General features: G+C 49.1%; 3 protein-coding genes across 3 annotated transcripts; 1 reads left to right on the forward strand and 2 right to left on the reverse strand.

Annotated features, from left to right (window-relative positions):
* Window positions 1–1,148: 1,148 nt before the first annotated feature.
* On the reverse strand, window positions 1,149–3,512 carry Pmar_PMAR017749 (ATP-binding cassette transporter, putative; the record flags this gene model as incomplete). Its single annotated transcript, XM_002776829.1, has 1 exon — window positions 1,149–3,512. The coding sequence occupies one exon, from the start codon at window positions 3,510–3,512 to the stop codon at window positions 1,149–1,151; it is 2,364 nt and encodes a 787-aa protein (XP_002776875.1).
* A 2,183-nt stretch (window positions 3,513–5,695) lies between these two features.
* Window positions 5,696–7,117, forward strand: Pmar_PMAR017750 (conserved hypothetical protein). The gene is made up of 5 exons (XM_002776830.1): window positions 5,696–6,032; window positions 6,256–6,541; window positions 6,595–6,738; window positions 6,785–6,894; window positions 6,973–7,117. The coding sequence occupies exons 1-5, from the start codon at window positions 5,697–5,699 to the stop codon at window positions 7,099–7,101; spliced, it is 1,005 nt and encodes a 334-aa protein (XP_002776876.1). The 5' UTR covers window position 5,696; the 3' UTR covers window positions 7,102–7,117.
* Window positions 7,118–7,562: 445 nt separating this feature from the next.
* Window positions 7,563–20,522, reverse strand: Pmar_PMAR017751 (methylenetetrahydrofolate dehydrogenase, putative; the record flags this gene model as incomplete). Its single annotated transcript, XM_002776831.1, has 51 exons — window positions 7,563–7,721; window positions 7,773–7,881; window positions 7,931–7,982; window positions 8,027–8,132; window positions 8,180–8,273; window positions 8,321–8,406; window positions 8,455–8,554; window positions 8,604–8,732; window positions 8,781–8,894; window positions 8,941–9,069; window positions 9,270–9,339; window positions 9,534–9,610; window positions 9,675–9,801; window positions 9,851–9,960; window positions 10,148–10,288; window positions 10,604–10,753; window positions 11,112–11,192; window positions 11,240–11,382; window positions 11,415–11,500; window positions 11,631–11,770; window positions 11,817–11,859; window positions 11,966–12,093; window positions 12,143–12,239; window positions 12,289–12,397; window positions 12,447–12,586; window positions 12,674–12,759; window positions 12,814–12,870; window positions 12,924–13,123; window positions 13,251–13,350; window positions 13,512–13,591; window positions 13,641–13,764; window positions 14,057–14,136; window positions 14,228–14,301; window positions 14,346–14,464; window positions 15,002–15,088; window positions 15,176–15,305; window positions 15,403–15,575; window positions 15,831–15,969; window positions 16,049–16,131; window positions 16,310–16,405; window positions 17,532–17,617; window positions 18,278–18,795; window positions 19,104–19,153; window positions 19,196–19,259; window positions 19,308–19,404; window positions 19,456–19,573; window positions 19,619–19,703; window positions 19,748–19,835; window positions 19,885–20,002; window positions 20,053–20,199; window positions 20,430–20,522. The coding sequence occupies 51 exons, from the start codon at window positions 20,520–20,522 to the stop codon at window positions 7,627–7,629; spliced, it is 5,748 nt and encodes a 1,915-aa protein (XP_002776877.1). The 3' UTR covers window positions 7,563–7,626.
* Window positions 20,523–20,598: the final 76 nt, after the last annotated feature.

Here is a 20,598-nt window from a genome sequence, read left to right on the forward strand (position 1 = left end):
GCCCACCATGGACCACAGCCCACCATGGACCACAGCCCACCGTAGACCACAGCCCACCGTAGACCACAGCCCACCGTAGACCACAGCCCACCGTAGACCACAGCCCACCATGGACCACAGCCCACCGTGGACCACAGCCCACCGTGGACCACAGCCCACCGTGGACCACAGCCCACCATGGACCACAGCCCACCGTGGACCACAGCCCACCGTGGAACAGTTATACAGGCCTATTTCGCTGTTGTCGAGATCAGTTTCTCTGCCTGGGGCAGATATGCCATCACCACAGGATATGCCTCAGTATAGTAGGTTCCACTGTTAATATGGCCAATACCTCTCCGGGGCAGATATGCCAACACTGGACCGGTGTTCATCTTGTCCTGAGGATATCTTTCATTTATCCAATGGATTTATCGTATTGAGGCATGTCTCGAGGTGATGGCCTAGCCACCAAGTCCAGAGGACTCGATCTTACCAAGAGCGGAATGGGGATTTGAAAGTAGCATGACTAGCGTCGTCCTATTCAACGTAGGTCAACGTGGACCCCTTATGATATGCTGCCCAACTCGCTGTACTAGTCATGCCATTGAACTGCGTCGGATGCCTATTCACCATGTGTGCTTCCACGATAGACAGCGCTACTACACAATAAAATTCACAAATTGAAGAAGCTATATCAGAGTGGTGTTAGTTCGAAGTTTCAACTTCCAACCGTCATGTTCAAACTAAGGATCACCATGTTGACAACATGATGTTGTCCCGATCATTGATGGCCCAACTCAACGCAGCGACTATATTGCCTCATTGATACGAGATCGAATCCGGTTAACTTGATGGATGCAATTGAACAACCGCCATAGCGATGATTGGCGAAAGATCATTATCAGACTCATGACCACCGAACCCATAACTCATAGAGCATATGGAATTGGCGGTAGAAGCTTATACTTCATAGCTCCCAGCGGTCTACAGTGAGAAAGACAAATTAATAGAGTTGAGATTATACAAGATACAGGCATATCAACATTATATCAGATTCATAACTACCAGCTACAAGGATATCGATACGGGCAACATCCTAGTGGGCGTTGCCGAGAACATGCTCCAAGAACGGCAATTTGGCATTACTCGATGCAAAAAGATACAGGTTATTGGGGGGAAGTGGTTGACCTGGCACCAATCTCCCCGGGAGTGGTCACACCAGCAGATTCTTCCTTCGACATCGGGACTGTCTCCACCGCGATACCTCTAGGGATATCTTCCTCTGATGTTGCTGAACTCTTTCGGCACTTAAACTTATCCGCGATCCACCGCAGGTCCGCCTGCCCCCACCACAGCATAAACTCCAACCAGGCAAGAGTGAGAAGCCTCCAGGCCAGCCCAACAAAAACGAGGACCAAGAAATCCCGAGGGATATGATCCGTTGTGTAATCTAGATCATCGAATAGCATCACTACTTCGTCGATTTCTAACACATTATCGGGCAATGCTGTGAACTCCGCCAAACTCAGCAACTCCACCGAGTAAATTCCCACACCGAAATAAGTAGCCCATAGTTGGAAGGTCTTCAATGACGTCACAGGCGGCGATACACCTCCGAACATTGTCACGAACTGGGTGGGAACTATAACCGACAATAGTAGGGCGATCTCTGTAGGAAAGACAACCGTGACCAGATGGGCAAATCCAGTAACCCACCACGTGAAGCAGATGAATATACCGTACCCATGGGCGATGTTGTAAGAAGGCGTCGTCACCAAATACCATGTTGATGTGAACACCAAAGTCACCAAAATGTTATCGAAAAAGTTCACAACGCTCTTTGACAACCAATAGGAAAAGATGGATATACCCGATGACGACTCTCGATGGAACACCAGCTTTTCCTTGCCATACACTTGGAGTGCACCCGCGCCCACCATTATGCCAAAGAACAACAAACCAACCATCTGATTATTAGGCACCAACGTGTACTCCGAGTCACCACTAACTGTCGCACCGATAATAACTGCTGCCATAAAGGTAAGAGACAAGTCCAGGAAAAGCTGGGGGATTGAAATTAGCTCGATGTTCCTGTTGGTAAATATCAAAAACTGTCTCCATACCGAGGCTATCTGCCGGTTCTTCAAACGACTGCAATCGGGCAGTACCATATGGCTGAGTATAGAAACCTCCTCGGAAGCCTCGCCATACATAGCAGCAGCGAAATTAGAGCACGTCAAGACTTCATTTTCCGCAGCCATCACTCGATGCAACCCTTGTGCTTCCTCAATGCTACATTCAATCTCGAGAAGTCTGCATAGTCTGTAAATATCATGGGCAGTAAGAACATGGTCGCACTGGACCTTGAGAATATCCGACAATCTATCACCCAATTCATCTGCAGACTGAACTCTATTACTGTCACTGGAGTCCCCAAATGAACCCACAGTGATGGTCATCGTCCCATTCACCCTCTTATGAGTCAACTTAGGAGCCCTCCCACCCTCCAGGAAAGGGTCGGTCATTCTATCCACATGATCTCTCCATGCATCGAACAGAGCATCAGCGTCGAAGTGCCGATCCACAGTACCATCATCAGGATTACAACGGAGTAGTGCACCAGTGACAATATCGATAAACCAATCGGCGACATTTTCACCAGGGGGCAGGGAAAAGCCGAGATTTGTGAAGTATTCCTGAATCGCATTTGTCCGACCAAGATACACAGTCTTTCCACCCTTGCCTAGTAACAGACAATGAGTAAACTGTTTGAATATAGCATAACGTGGTTGATGTATAACGCATACTACGGTGATTCCCAACGCCCTCATTCTTGCCAAGCACTTAGTAACAGCCATACTAGCAGCAGAGTCCAGACCAGAGGTCGGTTCGTCGAGAAATAATACACGAGGATAAGCCACCAATTCGATACCAATATTAACACGCTTTTTCTGACCACCAGAAATTCCCCTTTTTTCAGGCGACCCCACAATGGTATGTCGGACTTGCTCGAGATCCAAAACTTGAATGACATCCTCGATGATCTTCAACTTCTTCTCACGGGGCATATCTTCTGGCAAGCGAACCATAGCAGAATAATAGAGATTTTGATAAACAGTGAGACGGTCAAACATAATATCATCTTGTGGTACAAAACCAACCTGTTTCGGATACTCTCCAAAGTTTCCTTCAAAACCATTAACCCAAATCTTCCCCGTCACATCTCCATATGGCGCTCGATTAGCCAAGGCGTTCATGAACGTCGTCTTACCGCCTCCCGACGGTCCCATCACTGCCACCAACGACCCCGGCGGGAAAAATCCACTGACATCATCCAAAATTTTTCTGCCACCCTTTTTCAGGGTCATAGTGAGACCCTCAAATCTGATGTCCACTGGAGAGTACCTTATATCGTTCGTGAAGCCCTGCATCTTCTGAGCCTGTAGATAGACTCCGGTCAACGACTGGACCACACTGTTGTAGACCTCAGTGGTCCTCTGATGCGCCCTCCCATATCTGTTAGATCTCATTTTACGCCACCTACGATAAAAGTGTATACCCAAGGTCAACACTGTTATGACCAGCCCAATGAAGACCACAATGAGAATACCAAACCATGTCGGTATTGCTCTGAATGAACCCGATGGACAATAGGAGGACCACCCACACTTGCCAGGCTCTGAAAACCCAGATTGACAGAAATATCCCTCGGGGCATCTGATTGGTTCGGCCGCATCTGTCCAAGGACAGTAATATGACTTCGGACACAATGTCTCGATTCCATCAGTGCAGTAGTAGCCTTCCCTTATATTATCAGGGCTACAAACCACGCAAGTTCCACTGGTGATCTCATTATCGAGCAAAGCGCCCTTAACACATGAATCGGGAAATGTACAGTTGCTGCCTATAGGACAATTGCCGTCCATTTCGACGCAAATACGTAAATAACTAAGCCAATGAGAAGATCCTCCCAAACTACACAATCTCAAATACACACTGACAGACTCCGAGGAAGAGATGGAACCTTTGACTGTTCGGAGCGGTGTGGGAAAATATGCACATGCTCAACTACATGTGTAGGTGACATCTGCGGAAATTCCGAGAAAAATTGAGGAAATTCTCAATGGTTTCTGTACACTTGCCCCTGAGTTCATATATAAACTTTTATAATTAGTGAGGAAATTCCCGGGTTCAGCTGAGGAGGATCAACACTTATTCGGAGACTCCGGAGGACCCCCCCCCACGAACTTGATCAGCTCCACCAATGGCTCAAGAGCCCATTACCATACCATCTCGACACACCTCATCGTTGGAGTTCTATCCTACCCGTAAGCGGGGCTGGTATCAGAGCTACTACTACGACGCCTCCGCACGAACAGCACGGACGGTACTACTACATCGTCAACTAGCCACAACACGGAAATGATACAAACGGCAGCGTACAGCTTGCTTTGGGTCATTCGGAATCCGATTGGAATAGAAGCCTAGGTGATCCGAATTTCGGATCACCCGGGCTTTCACAGTAGTGCGAAGAACTTGAAAAGACCGTAAGCAGCGAGGTCAATGATAATTCTAGGAGTTTTGATCTGATTCGTTTCACCGTCGCATCCCTTTCACATAAGTTCACACGCAGCAACCCGTTTCAATGGCCAGTATCACGTTACACTCAGCAGGGAATGTAAGACGGTTCCTATCAACCTCCATTTCCCAATGATCCCAGACCCATTGCACCCCTCACACAAGCATGACACTACAGCTTATGGGACGCCATCTGATCAACATAGCTCACACTAGCAAAATCAGCATCAGCCCTCCAACCTGGGCAGCTCGTAACGGCTATACGTGAGTAGAACCAGCACAAGCTGCCCTTGAGAGTCCGAGAAATGCCGAACCCGGTTAGATGATGCTAAAAATAAAGGTGTCACGAGGACACACGTATCTTGCACGCACGCGCAGATTATGCGCCCTGCGCATGCCTTGCGGTTTCGCGCAGTTCTCTCGTCACGAGTGGCCCTGAAAACTGTGAATCGGCCTGGCAATTCTGAAGACACAACTTTGCGATAAAGTCGCGTTTTCAGGTTTCTCTCACTCTCCACCATTTTCAGTAGCACCGCTCGTTATACAGGTGAATTCGCTGGCGCATCGCTCCGCTAAGCCGCCAGGATTATATCATACTCTGCAAAAGTCTCATGCAGAAGGTCACTCCCAACCTCGCTCAGACTGCCTGGACCACCCGAGACGGACCCCAGCGGTGTGTTCATGTCAGAGTTATCTCCCTTTTGGATGGTGTGGCTCTACGATGGAGAGGCTCGTCGCTCCTCGAATCTTATTGCGGATCCCAAAACAGTCTCAGAACGCTGAAATTATTTGATCATCCGCGTGCGAGGCGTACCTCTAGGCTCATGTAGTAAAACGCCAGACTAAGGGCACAAATCTGAGCATCGACGACAGTACTGCATGGATTACACAATGCATAGTATGCATTCGTACTTCACTACAGTTGAGGTCGATGGATTCAGGACGAGTATTTTAGGACCATTGAGTATGGGAGGAAATTTTGGGAAATTCTCATTGATTCCTGTACGTTTCTACGCAGATTCGTATATATTTAGTGAGGAAACCCTCAAGCTCAGCTGAGGAGAGCGAACATAATTTTCCGCACTGCTAGTCCTGGTTCATATGTAAGTAGCATCCCTTTCGGAAGCAGTTTATCCATGGAGAAATACACAGCCTTCGCTGATCCGAGCACTGGTGTGAACCCCTTCCTTCCCCATTGGCTCGCCAACCCCCCCAGAGACTCCACCATCGTCAAACTACTTCGGCCTTTACTACTATGCATCCCTCTGGTCATCTTGCGTCTACCCTTCCTCCTACTAGGACTACTACTACTGGGATTATCACAGCTCATAGTGACTGTTTTAACACTACTATCAGCTCCAGTCGGCCGAGGGTTAGCATTACTGTTGTACCCTCTGAGCGCCAGGATGGCTCTATTGGGGGTTGGGGTCGTTCGCTATCATAAAGACCTCGCAGATAGTCGAAGATTAAAGGTAATAATGGGACTTGACGAAAGGTGGAAGTCCACAAGTCTGCTCTAGTGAACCCATCATTCGTTCTATCACTCGTCAATTGTTCTACCACACGTGAAACTGCCTGCGGAGAAATATAATCATTAACATTTGATCGGCGTTGCTGTGTGGTAGCATCCCCAATAAGGATTCTCTCGAAGTCGTTATTGGCGTAGTTGTCCATGTTGCATTTCTTAATCTGAAGATACGGCCCATCATCGATCCGACGTCCTTCGGCTCATCGGATATAATCCTCTCCAACTACCAGAGCTTCACCGACGTTCTTCTACTCTTGTCCTGCTGGGCCCCTAGGAAGTTCATTTTCGTCAACTCAACCGGTCAAGCTCGTCTACTCGGTCCGATCGCCGCGTTATTGGAGGCTTCCCGGAGTCGCCCTGGTCAGTGGAGGCCTCAGGTTGGCTCTCTACCGGACCTCGAACAAATCTTAAACGACCGGGCCGGTCCGTACGCGCTGTTCGCGGAAGGCGCACGTAAGCAGTGGAACCTTCCAAGGAAGAAATTTTCGTATTCCTTGAACTTTCAGGTACCAACGGAACAGGAATCCTCCGATTCCCCAGCAAGGTTGAGGCTTTTGTCGAAGCGGGTCGAAAGTCAGGTCAGCTGGGGGCAGTGGGCATCCACTACTCTGCGAAGAGCAATTGTGGACACTATAGTCCATCCCAGACTTGTACGATCCAAAAGCAGGAATCAGTTGTCATTTTCCTCTCTCACAGTGCCGACTAATGGAGCCCTCCATATGGTCTATCAGATGGCCCAGCTATACCAACCAGCCACTATCACTTGGTTGCCCACTAAGGACACCAAGACTAGTGCAGCTATAAAGGTACATCTCAGTAATCGAAGCGCTTTCTAATGCTTTCTCGTTTTTCTCACTTTTGTGTCGTACTGTGATTTCTCTTAGGTAACAACACTACTGAGTCGGTTGGTCGGGCGAGAGTGCGTCGATATGTCCGAGAAGGTCGACGCTAGGACCGCCGAGGCCTTCCAGAAATACTACGCGCAGTACTCTATCACTGATAAGGTCGACTGAGCGTCAAGTTTTGTGAAGTCATTTGTTTCGCGTTTTCAAATTTCCGGGCAAATCTGATATCAAAAAGTGTGTGTGAGAGTTTAAAGTTCAACGCCTACGACAACACGGCTTAGTCAGACTTGCATCGATGCACATTAGCACACGGGGGATCAGCTTTAGCCTACCAAATTGTCTACTTTCATCATGCCAAGGAGTGTTGTCCACAGGGCGGAGATAACTTCTGCCAATGTATTCCCTTTCCTCTCAGCAGGATCCGCTTAAACAACTGCGGGGGCTGTGTACGACCACGAAACCCAAGCAGTTGTCACAGTGTGTCGACCACAAGCATCATCTCCGAGATTCGAAAAGTCAATACCCTAGCATACGTCATCCCTCACCGGAGACTATTATTCTCGATGGCAGAAGCGTCTACTTCTGTTTACAAGAGTTCGCCGTTACTGATATAAAAAATCTCAAGTGTTGCCTTCAGAAACATCCTTGTTTGGTATGTTCCATCAAAATGACCGAAAGGAGACAAAACAGTTATCATAGCTCGTTGTCGCCCTCAGAGGGGGTGTATCTTCTGATAATAGATCGGGCCCGTCGGGCAGCGGCACGGCGCAGGACGGCGATTGAATGCTCTAATGATCAACAACAAGAAATTAATATTTCACCATCTTCGCCATCCTTACGTTTCTTCACAGCCCGCATTCTTCCGTGAGAGTGACGTACTCCGAGTGCTTCACTCTGTCTGGCGATACGAGCTACCACTTGTCCTACCGGGGAGTTGCGCAACCATTCCTGAACATGGTCAACTATTGACAGCCCCTAAGAAACAATAACTCTCTACTTCAACGCGAGGCGTCGCATAGGTGTATCCGACTTCTGCGATCGTTTCGTATCTGCAGACAAGTGTCGGGTCTCGCCAAAAACGACGCAGTTGTACTTGCGAAAATCCAACAGGGCGAACTGGTCAATCGGAGGACGAAGCGCGAGGTCGATCTGCCGTAGACGAATAGCATTCTTCGCCGTATCAGAGATGTACATTAGACCTGATGGAAACTCAGAAAAGATTGTTTATGTGATGGTAGATGCTCACGCTCCTGAATATCCCCCAGAGAGGGTGGACTCGGTCTACTAGGACTGCGACGAGGACAGCGGTCCACGCCGATGAGTGATGACGCGGTTCGGACCTGAAAGATTCAATTAATGCCGCATGGGAATCGCTCGCTAAACCAACCAGAGCAGGAACACCAGAGAGACAGTCGCCGTAGTCGGCTCCGATTGGGTTGAACTCTGATGCCACATCAACGCTTATGACTATACCTAAACAGAAACAACACTTCTCGAGCTCAGACGGTTGACCGGTCCAACTTGCGCCCATAGCACGGACATGCTCCACTGGGAAGTTATTCACATAAGCGCCGTCAACCAGCAGACTCCCTGGGTGGTTCTCATCGGGCATTGGCGGTATCTTTAGGATAAACACCAACATCAGCGCAGCCGCAAGATTCCCAGCTTACGAATCCTGCTAGGCTCATTGAAGCTCGCACGGCCTTCCATAGAGTTCCAGAGTCGTGAACTCTTTCTTTGAAGCCGACTATGTCGGTGGATATGCAAATGAACGGCAACCACAGATCCTCTATACGGACCTGATCGTGATCATACCCACGGTGGCACTCAGAGCGCCTCCCTCTCACCTGGGCGAAGGCTCGTTGGAGGCCGTTGTTTAAAAGATGACCTTTGAAATATGCAGTAGAAGGGAAAGTGAGGTCAGTAAGGATGCTCATCAGGGAAAAGGAGTCTTTGAATACCTAAGAGAAGGAAGAATTATGCCCAGCCGATTCCACTTCGTCCCACCACAGCAACTCTTTCCATCATCGCTTTGTAGTTACCAGTCATAGCAAACACCGCAGCTACAAAACTGCCCATGCTAACGCCAGCGATCATATCTACCGGCACGTGGTGCTCCGACAGAGCTCGGAGGACCTGACATGATGGACATACTGAGAGCTGAGACCTTCACTTACGCTCAGTGAAAAAATGTGCTCGCATTACTCAGCTGAGTTCAAAAGTTTCCTCACTAATTATACAAGTTCAAACAAAAAATCGGGTAGAAGTGTACAAAAACCAACGAAAATTTCCCAAAATTTCTCCTGAACTTTCATAGTGTCACCAACATTGCTTACTCCCAGATGAGCACATCCTCTGGCTCCACCACCACCCAGCATCAAGGCAACAGCGCGACCACTGAGGATCCTAAATAAAATACACCATCATTAAAGGCAAGCTCATCAAGAGTAGTGCATTTCTCTCAGGCATCCTCTTGATAAATACCATTTCGCATAAGCAGAGTTATATCCACGCCTTGGTGGAATTTCAACTCAAAACACTATTCAAATGACGCGAAGTACTTAAAGTTTTGAACACGTAAAAGTTGCATAAACTCTCACCTGGCGATTCTCTCCCAGTCGCGGTGTTCCATCGGACCCGACCGAATATGATGGCAGGCGCTCAGCCACGGCCTAACCTAATAACCAGAGCCCGTATCCACTGGTTCAACCGGCAAAGATACAAAACAGGTCCGGTCCCACCTCCATGAACTTCCTGGTGGCGGGCTGCTCGTCCAGACCGGCCTCCTTGATGGCGTGCTTAATGTAGTTACGCAGTCCCGGCTTGAGCATATCCCGATAGGGCGCGGCAGTGTTAGCGAACTCACGCCTGAAAAGGAGCACCTCCTTGCATATTAATACGAACAAAGGCTTCTCACCTGCTTTCTCTGTGGAGCAGTAATAACTCCGTCGTTGAATTTGGTGACACACATGCTCGTTCTGCGAAGGTTAGACTGGTGTCACCATCGAACCACGATACGAGCAGTACCTACATTGTAGTCAAAAACTATATATCTACAGTATCAGCTAGCTTGGAATGACCCGCTAGAATTACATACGCTGGAACCCTCAAAGCTGGAAAACCATATTCACATGTATTCCCATGAAAAAAATTGTCATAGTATGATAACTACCACACAATTGGGAGTTGCCTAACTCGAACCCCCCAAACTCACCGTGTCCGCCTGCTTTCCACATAGCTTAGTCCACTCGCTCACAGTAGTGCCGTCGCCACATGGATCGGCTTCATAGACAACAACCTCAACTCTTTCCTCGAGCTCGCCTAGTGCTACCGCACGCTGCGCATATCGTCGACCCTAAAACCCATCAGCCCTTCCCACAGTAATATATTCTAGACGAATGCTCTGTCGCCAAGGCGCAATGCAATAAGGACATTCCAATGCTACCACGCACTGAGTACGAATGACCATTTTTCAGAGCGTTTATTCCATTCGAGTCTACGGATGGGCGACTACGGCGAGTAAATCGACGCCTATCCAAACCCACTCGAGATCCGCAATAGACTAATAACAAGAGCGAGATCCTCCCAATACATTTCAATGCTCCAAAAAGTCCGCCATTTTCTGTACACCAGTACTCACAAGGAGATCCACGAGAGCTTGACGACTAACATCAGTGCATCTGGCAACGACCTCATCGTCACCATCAATAAAGCAGCGCTCCTCCGCACCGTACATGTAGCCTCGATCTACATGACTCGCCGTGATGCCGACTACTCTTAGCGCATCTACCAACGACATACAGGCAGTGTGGAGGGGCACCTGACAGACCATAGTCTGGTTTAGTCGTGCCCCTATGGTGGGGAAGATTCATAGTATGAGAAGCAAAACCGAGAGCCTCTCGGCGAGAGGATGGAAACATATACTTTATTCCACTCAAGCTTTGCATAAAGAGGACCTATTCGAGATAAAGAAGACGGTGAAACGCAAATGAAATATTAGCACGACGGATAGTGCCTAGCCAATATACAGTAACCTTTTCAACATCATGTAAAGAGACGTTCCTATCAAGACATGCAATTCCAAGCAGTAGGATTACGCTAGAACGATGGAGAGTAAAAGGAATAACTTCTAGGGAAACGAAATTCGAGGTACTCGGGTGGCGAACATATCAACTTACATCAACCGACAACCCCATAACGCAGATTGTGGTCGGAGTCCTGTTCGATGGAGTGGGAGAGTCGGGGACTCTACTACATGTCTGAGAGATTAACGCGTCGTGATGGATTCACAATTGCATAAACCCACCATCTCGGCCTTCCCAGTCCCCAAGTCCAACGTGCCCAGATGCTGCTGCTCCATCTGAACCTCCTGAGATGGTAAAAGGATTGAAGACTGCCTGCTAGCTGTCCAGGCTGCCAGACCCAGCAACCCTCGAGGGCACTCAGCAACTGTAATGAAGAGGCTCATTTTGTATGCACACCTTGCGTCGTACCCATCAAGTTGAGCATCATATCAGTGATACGGCATAGTTCGGAGTCTCTCACAGCTACTACGGTCTCACTGTACCTACACAGACGAACAAGAAGAACAATCTCAACATAGATCAATACAGTGGAGTGTCGGAGCCGCAACTGACGTGGTAATTTGACTTCCTGATTTCTTCTTCTCAGCCGTGCACGACGGCGCCTATACTTACTTCTCCCTTGCCAAGCATTCCCGTTCGCCAATAACATCGCCTCGGACATACGTTCGGACAATCGGTCTGACCTTCTTCTTGTGACCATAGCGTTGAGACATCTTGGGAGGGCCAACGGCGACCAGTCGACCAGAGAGAACCTGACCGACATGAGAGATGACCTCCCTCCTGTGAAAGCAGGCTTACAATAAAGAAGCCCTGGGGAGTATCTCCAGTGTCGAATAGATGCCTGAAAAGAACAACGAGCAATTATGCAATTCTACGTTGCAGAAAATAAGTTAAACTCAACAGGCAAACGGAGGGGACTGCCTCGACTGGAGACCAAGCTCACTCACTTTGATGCTTCCAACGGTCTCCACTCAATGCTAGCATCGATCCTATGCAGAAGGTCGCTGGTTCGACCCGCGGTAGAGGCAAACATTGAAAGCATACACACTGGTGCGATGGACGCTACATTAGAAGCCTGAACCAAAGCATAGTCCATCAGATTCAAGCCAGAGCATAGGCGCTACTATTTCAGCTGGGATAGAGACGGCCTTGACCTCCGACACCGTTGTGGCCTGCCAATCCTTCGCTGACGAGCCACTCATAGCCCAGGACAAGACGCCACTGGAAAGACATCCCTCATAGTACTGTTTGTGAAGGAGGAACAACTCACAACATCTCTCCGGGTTGCGGCTGATAGACCTTTTGAATGCTCCCATCAGGGGACGCCATCTCCACGGAGACATCTCCGGACACCAGAACGTACAATGGGGAGTGGGCACCTTGCAAACTATACCGTGGTCGGGGTAAGGTGATGTGCGTCCATCTCACCTTTGGATGCGGTCTCTGGCCGTTGACGAGGGAGGTCCTCCTCATATTCGGGAGCGTCCATGAAAGGAGCGGTGGGGCTATCGGGGTCGGCATGAGATGCATCAGATAACAAGTGATGGCCTGGGTGATAGGTGTCCAATCTGAATACCATAAAACGCCGATATCAGACGAGATGATACTCCTGTGAACTGGAGGGGTGAACATCGCAGAGGCCCGTGTTGAGGTACTTGATGTCTCGGTTGGACTCCCCCGCCGATTTGAGATATTCCCGCACTTCTGCTCGTAGCTCGTCACGGTCCGATCCACCTGGTATCTAAGGTTCACCATCAATAGATGCAGAGTAGGTCCAATTCCAGCCAAAACTCACCAGAGCGTATGTGGCAATCTCAACAGGATCCTCAGACTCGATAACATCCTTCGGCACCTGCACAAGAACTAGAGGTTACGAGTTCGATCCCGGCACCTGTCATCTGCTACGAATAAATGTTGTGCTCCACTGGAGTCTCTCCTATACAAGTCATTGGTGAGGCCGAAGAGTCGGGTGAGTGTTGGTAGGATAATCCTCTGTAAACGCAAGTTGAGGATTTGGAAGAGGTGGAGCATGCTTCGAGCGTGGCCACTGTCCGTCAATAAAAACCGAATATCTCGTACGGAAAGCGACAAGCACGTGACAGTATCTAAGGTTCAACCGAACAAGATACACAACAGGTCCGATGGGTCACAACGAGCTTCGTTCGAACTCTTGAGTCAAAAAATCAAAGAAATATTATTCCCGGAGTCGCAAAAAGCGGCATTACAACTCACCCGTTATTGCCACCGCAGTAGAGACGTGTGGCACAGCAGTAACATCATCCAAGGAGAGCAGCATGAACATAAGGCCGACCGCGGCACATCCAGCCGGGACCTGATCAGCACTGACCAGTTACGCCCAGCTATAAAGCGCAGACTAAACTGATAGAACGATTATCGCATTCATTGACAGAAGAGGTCCGGCAACTCAACCGCATTACTGTGAGATCAACAGTACACTCGGAAGCGTTGGTAGGAGCAGAAGTCTCTACTTACTTTATACGATGAACTCTTCCCTTTCGTAGTTACTGACACTTCACCGCTGTGGACAATGAGTATTTTGTCTCTTGGTGCACCTGAGATTTAGCATTAGGAGGTAAGGATGCGAAACCCGACACTGCGCACCTTCTTCGAAGAGCTTTTCTCCCTTCTTGAATGCGACCAACTGAACATGCTTCAAAACCGCCATCAATGTAGTCGATGGAAGCATTGAAAAAGCCGAGCATTTCCTCAGGAATTCCGCACGCAACTGAGAACAGTATCGTCGGCACTCCGATTCCTCCACGATCTAAGTCAGTAGCGAGCGGAACGATCTATGTGAACTCAACGAGTTCCACTGCGATGTGGCTAGATAGAGGTCTACAAAGTTGTGGGAAGATGAGTATCGTTACGAAAAGCTCATGCGTTTATACGCCTTAAAGGCCCCACTGCGAACCATGCAGCGACTGGAAGAGCTGCCAATCCCACAAGACTGGCACGAGTCCGATGGACCGCCAGAGGACGAATGGAGAAGTGCAGTGTTGGAGGAGACTGAAGCTCACCTTGGTCGGCTCGTCGGGCTCATCATCGCTGCAAAAGCCACCACCATCTGTGTCACTAACAAACATGTCCATGCTTATATCTGAGGAGCAAGATGTTCTCGCATGGACTAGAACCAAATACCTCACGAAGACTATCACAAAACCCTACCATCACACCATGCCCACTCTTACCTGTACTCTGCCTTGCTAACTGTGGCTTCTCTATATTCTCACTCTCAGGAGAATCTCCTTCTGGATCGACGTACCTCCATACCAAACGCATACGAGTCTGCTAACCAACGTAGCTCACTCTTGGCTGGCATGCAGGGACTTCCGTTCAACCGTCTCCCCTTGCTTCCCTCTCTTACTCCTCTCTCGGTCCACCCAGTAGTAGAGGGAATAATACGTCACAACGATTACAGTGACAGCCTGATAGAGTAACGTTGCCGGTGTACTGGAGGAAGACTTCCCTACCACGATGACCTTCACGCTCAGCAGAAAGCGGAGGATAGCAGAGAGGCTACTAAGTATCGATATTGACGCCATTGAAAAATTACAACGACAAGCTACTAATGTTGAGATGGCCAGTAGTTGACCTCTACTTCATCTTATTCGACTTGGATGATTCATTAATGTATCATCACAGAGTGCTATGAGCACACAGTGAAGCTACTCTGCACACACCACAAGGATCTTTCAGTGGGCTATCTTTTTCACATATGTGCCCTCTCCAATGATCCCCATCAGTGCGGAACAGGGCGATGTATGGTATCGGCAACCCAGCTTGTCCCCTCGGTTGCTCGCGACCCCGAGCTGCGTTACGACTGAGTTCCAGACTCCACAGTATTCTTTTCTAGGCTTCATCCCTCTTGTATACTCTCCCCTACTACCCTCCCCGCCTTACTAGACTGACACAACAACTCACCGGAGCATCGAAACGTCTTAGCACTGAGTCTACCAACCTACTGCTGCCGGGGGCTCGCCATTCATAGCAGCTGAGCTGCGTGAGACGTGCTGACTGTGCATCAGTGATGTCGCCCTCTCTGCCAATACCTAAACCCAACACTATCAGTGTTGGACTATCCCTCTCCAACAGATCAATGTAGACCTGCTTTTGCAGGTGACCCCCTGTAGCCCTACCGCTTTCCGAGCACATAGCAGTCTGAAGGTATTATACTGATTCCTTATCGTAGCCTCCACATCAGCTGCCATGTCATTACCCGTACCATCATTGACGCCACTACTATTACCACTGTAGTCTTCCAAGTAACTAATCGACGATACAGCAATACACACTGAAAAGCCACTCGCCGCATTCACTTTACTGACGAAGACGCGAACCTTTGAGAGATCTCCGGAAGCCCTACCCCTCCTTTTCGGCGCCTTCCTTAATGTAGGCTTCCAGAGCTCCCAATGCCCTCTCGAGCTGGCCAGAGAGTTCCTGCAGCCTCTTGCTCAGCTCAGGTGGCAGCTCCCGTGATAGATAAGGTGATGGCAGAGGTAACGCTGGTGAGATGGGAGCTGTGTTGTAAGCTCCGAACTGGAATAAAAAAGGGAAGGAGTCTAACCTCCGATAACAACACTAAGATTTCCAACGATCCAAGAGCGATCTAGTACCATGGTTCGTCAATGAGGACTTATACACATTGTTACGTAGCGATAATGTTGGTACAAACAAGTTGTTCAAAGCAACAGTTTTACTCAAGTCCCTACGGCATCTACTGAGCATACACAGTAGTCAAGATAGTTATACAGTAAGACGACGTTGCAACTGCTCTACTCCTCTCCCTGCTACCGTTCCGATAGACCCTCTATTAGCCTGGGACCTCTCTAACTGAGACCACCTCTGACTGGCGTAGCTAGCCACCTGTCTATGAAGGTCGTTCACAGCAGATTCCAAGTCGGATAGAGCTGCTTGCGCCGTTGACAGCAATCTGATACCGGAAGCGGATAATGCTCTACACTATTATGACCACCAACCGGGCTCAATCTCAAGCGAATCCCCCTCAGTACGCTTCAATATGAGCCGCATCCTGCTCCCTTTGGGCCACCGCCGACCTTATGGAGTCCACCTTCGGAGCGATCTCTCCTCTCAACTGAAACGGTTACTCAAATACCCATGAAACGTGATGAACAGTGTCTTTGAGAAGTCAGTCGTTCACTCCCAGTCAGTTAGAGGAATTTTCTAGACTCTCAGTCGTATGAAAAGCCGTCGTAGACTCCCAACAGCACGAATCCATACCACACCATGCGGATATTTTATCTATCCACTACCATATCCTTTATATGATCAAGCTTCTTCTGGTTGTTGTCTATCTCGCCATGCACTTGCTCTACTTGCTGCTTGAATTGAGCATTAACCACTCCCGCCTGTCGTAGTGTTACTGCCGAAGGAGACATCAACAACACGCACCCTGACGACAGTACAAGACATCCACAATTTCACCATACATACAGAAACACAGTGACTAGAATCAGTATCCCCTTTAGTGGTTGACGCCTGTGATTTGTCATCAACACAAGGAACTCCACCCTCAGCAGAAATAACGTCGCAAACACAACCAAGCATGCATCATACAGAGCGTCGCCTTCTAGCTCGATTTACTCTGGCAACCTCAGCCCATAGGTGAAACTCGTTATCTACAACCAACGAAGCTTTTCAGCAACACTATGACCAACCATGATGGGGGCAAATCGAGATGCCTCGAATGGTTTCACGGAATGGGGGTGCCCGGAATTGAACCTTGGACACTTTCACTCATACCCCACCACTCTACCGTGACAGCACTGTGATGTCAGCACAACTTTCACCTCAGCTCAACTTTCAGCACTGCTTCATAGCTCGTTTTTAACCGTGGCCAATGACACTAGTTTCACGAGTATGAGCCGTTTGAGACATCGTACGCATTGATAACCCAAGTTCGAATCCAGCAGGCGGCGTCTTATACACCACCAAAGGCATGTTTGAAAAATGGCCTTCATTCGAGGCTCAGTTGTACCGACCCTTCGACTCTCTTCCACTCTGCCGAATTACTATAGCTTGGAAGTGCCACTCATATCTGGTTCTGTGGAGAGAAAACACGCGGTCAACAAGATGGGGCGGCTATGCCACATCCCCAAGATATGCCTTGATACAATCATTTTCTCCAGGTGGGGAGGCTATGCCACAACCCCAACATATGCCTTAGTAGAATCCAATTTTCCATGTGGGGCGGCTATGCCACTACTCTCAAGATATGCCTTACTACAAATAGTTTCTCCACGTGGGGCGGCTATGCCACCGCCCCGAAATATGCCTCGTCCTCGACGGTCAGTCACATCACAGCCGATACAACATTCCGGTGAGCAACACAGCAGTAACCTCTGCCATCGAGTCTTCCTACAGGTGCGGAGTGTCGCTGGATAGACACTGGACAAGTCATGATGACCGAGTGGGAACCGAAACAGGGAAAAACTGCTCGCCACCTGACCACCCGTCGCAGCACGAATCGCTTACCACACGCATCGACTCGCAGAGATTAGGGATGATCTCACGGGAGAGGACCGAGACATGCTCATTCCTATATGCTGGCACCCGAACACCTACAACGACAGACAATACGATTCCGCAAGAGCATGCAAACGCAATCCAGAGTTTAGAAACAATTCTTCATACAACGTCCATGGAAAGTAAGTCCGCTAAGGGAAATCATTATCACTCTCCAGTGTGCATCACACGGTTGGCCTCAGCTGCTCAAGGACTCCAGCTCATTTAGAAGAAGTACGTCAACAGAGTTCCGCACTTAGAGTCCTCCTTCGCAGAGTATAGCGCGAGCAGCGTGTCGTTTGATGCCTCCAAAGCGAAGCGGTAGTGGTTGGTTCCAGTGGCAATACAGACGCTTTGAGACTCGTCAGCTACCCTTAACGAAGTAATGCCGTCTTTGGTGTCACACATACCAAGCCACTGTTCTCCAAAGAACCAGATGCTCTTCAAATTCGTGGAGACATCGGTTCCCCCACATTGGAGGGCTACCTCTTTTTCCTTCAAGACATGCGATCTCAGACCTCTTCGCAGTACGAAATATGTCATGATGATACTATTCTTCTTCGGGTCTACCCAGGCCATCTTCACTCTACCCGATACGTGAGTCAAAGCTGGAGGACGGTCCATAGCCGGAGAAACCATGGCATGCCACCATAAATGCGCTCTCCGATAAATCCCTTCGCCTCCCAGGAATATTGCATTCGATGACGCATTGTTACCTGTCAGAGTCGTCATCAAAAGCAAATTATCAACACAAATGACATTCGTCTTATCCCCATTGACAACAATACCACCCACAACATAGAGCCGCAGGAACACCCCAGTTTGCATATCGTACACCGATACCCTCGAGTTATCCGTGTGGAGGACGACCAGATGGTCTTGCTCGGAGTCGTATGCATAAGAACCCCCAGTATGACAGGTCTCCAGAGCCAGACAAGGGGTAGGACCTTCCAAAAGAGGCCGCACGAGAAGATGATTGGGGCTCGCGTATACTCCCATGACGATGCCCTGGCGAACGAACAAGTGTGAGGGCATCTCCGCGATGGCAGTGTAGCTCCGACCCTTTTCTATCGGTTTCGTGCCCGGCGCTGCGAAATACCCCAGGATCTCGTGGTTGAGGTCGTCTATGGGCTCTCCCGCAGGGCTGGCCACCCTCCATAGCTCATCGAGACAACTGAATTCCAATGACATAATATGAGAGGGGGTCTTCATAACAAAGACCTTGCCACAAGAACTGTTCAAGAAAGCACCAGATGACACCAGCCGTCAACGATGGTGACATCCTACGGGTTTTCAGTGCCAACCCAGAGATCAGGTAGATTAGTGTGACCCCGGCCCAAAACACACAAGTGCGACTCAACGCTTGAAACTTCACGATAAAAACTCTCCCATGAAAACTTCGGCGATACTCTAGTCTAGTCTTGGGAGGCCGAGGCTGAGTCGTGCGAGATTGTACCTGATCCGTGTTTGTTAGGAGAAATCCTCAGCATACGATCGACAGCGAACAATCCAAGGAAGATGACGAAACAAACAACAACCTACGTGTTCTTCAGCAGCATCGCGATGGTCATGGGCCCGACTCCTCCAGGAACCTGCAAAGTGGATAAAACGTATAACAAGGGGAGGTGACGTACAGGGGTAATATAGGAACAGTGCTCCTTCACATTATCGTAGTCAACATCACCAACAAGACGGTATCTTAAATGATAAAAACAGAAAACACAGCGGAGCGATGCGAAAATCTACCCTGTTTTCTTGGTAGAATCTTCAACACTGTTGATGCCAACATCGATCACAACAGCTCCTTCTTTAATCCAATCTTCCTTTATGAAATTGGCCCGACCTGGGACAATGCACCGTGCTCGGATCGAACCCGGGACTTCCCCCCCCCCACCGATGGCTGCGATAACGATATCAGCTCTCCTGACGACTCCAGGCAGGTCCTTTGTCTTCGAATGACACACAGTAACAGTCGCGTTCTCATGTATCAGCAGAAGAGCCACCGGCATTCCCTAAAGCATCTTCCTCACTAGCTCGTACTCCTCCTCACCACATACCACGATATTGCTCCGTCCAACCACCACCGCGTTTTTCCCAGCAATCTCTATATTATAACGCTTGAGAAGCTCAATAACCCCATAACTGATGACACCCATCGAGACGGCTACAGTACTGCGACCACCTACGGTGTGCACGAGATCGCCTTCGGTTGGACGCCCTTCAAAGCCAAGGCACCTATGTTTGCTGGGTCAAAGCCATCAACATCCTTCTCGACTGAAGATCAGGCAGTGTCCTTGAGTATATACCATGCCTCGGGCGCTACTCATGATTCTGCCAAGAACTTTCTGCTCGCTGATGTGAGCAGGGAGTGGTAGTTGAACCAAAATGCCATGGACCTCAGGATCCGCATTAAAACGAGACACTGCTGCCAGGACCTCCTCCTGACACAACAGACGAGGCCTTCGATCACCCCAGAGCAACGATGAGCTACCTCCGTACAGGTATCGGGTAGCACCTTCTCTCTGCTGATGAACCCAACCTCCGCTGCGGCCTTCTTCTTCATACGAACATAGGTTGCAGAATCTGGTCTCTGCCCTACCAAAATAACCGCGATGCCTGGGGTTATACCATGGGTAGACTGAGGAGGAAGCGAACCAGCATTAAGAACACCAACGGAAGAACACTAGGGCTCATACGATACTCAGTAGTCGACTTCAACAGCTAGCCTCTACCCCGAAATAACACTATAACTCTCCATAAATTTTCAGTGGAGCCATTCATAGTAAGAAACTGGTGAAATTCAAAGTGACTAAAGATTCGATGGGAGAAGGAAAAATGCGACCAATAGACTGAAGTCGAGTAGACGACCGCAGAACATGCCTTCATTTCTTCCCCCAGCTGCTTGAGCTCCTTCCTCACTTCCGCAGCTACCTTCTTACCATCGATAATCTCATAGGCCATGGTAAAAGTTTCGCGGTAAAAAAACCGACACCAGGAATCGAACCCACAACCTCGTGATGACACACAGCAGAACCTC

The sequence above is a fragment of the Perkinsus marinus genome (assembly GCF_000006405.1).
Source record: "Perkinsus marinus ATCC 50983 genomic scaffold scf_1104296953018, whole genome shotgun sequence".
NCBI lineage: Eukaryota > Perkinsozoa > Perkinsida > Perkinsidae > Perkinsus > Perkinsus marinus.

What these genes read in the sequence shown, in the direction of transcription:
- Pmar_PMAR017750 (XM_002776830.1), top strand. Translation starts at nt 5,697, where the DNA reads ATGGAGAAATACACAGCCTTCGCTGATCCGAGCACTGGTGTGAACCCC. An exon ending in CAGATAGTCGAAGATTAAAG is followed by an intron (nt 6,033 to 6,255) that starts GTAATAATGGGA and finishes CTTAATCTGAAG; the next exon opens with ATACGGCCCATCATCGATCC. An exon ending in GCTGTTCGCGGAAGGCGCAC is followed by an intron (nt 6,542 to 6,594) that starts GTAAGCAGTGGA and finishes TTGAACTTTCAG; the next exon opens with GTACCAACGGAACAGGAATC.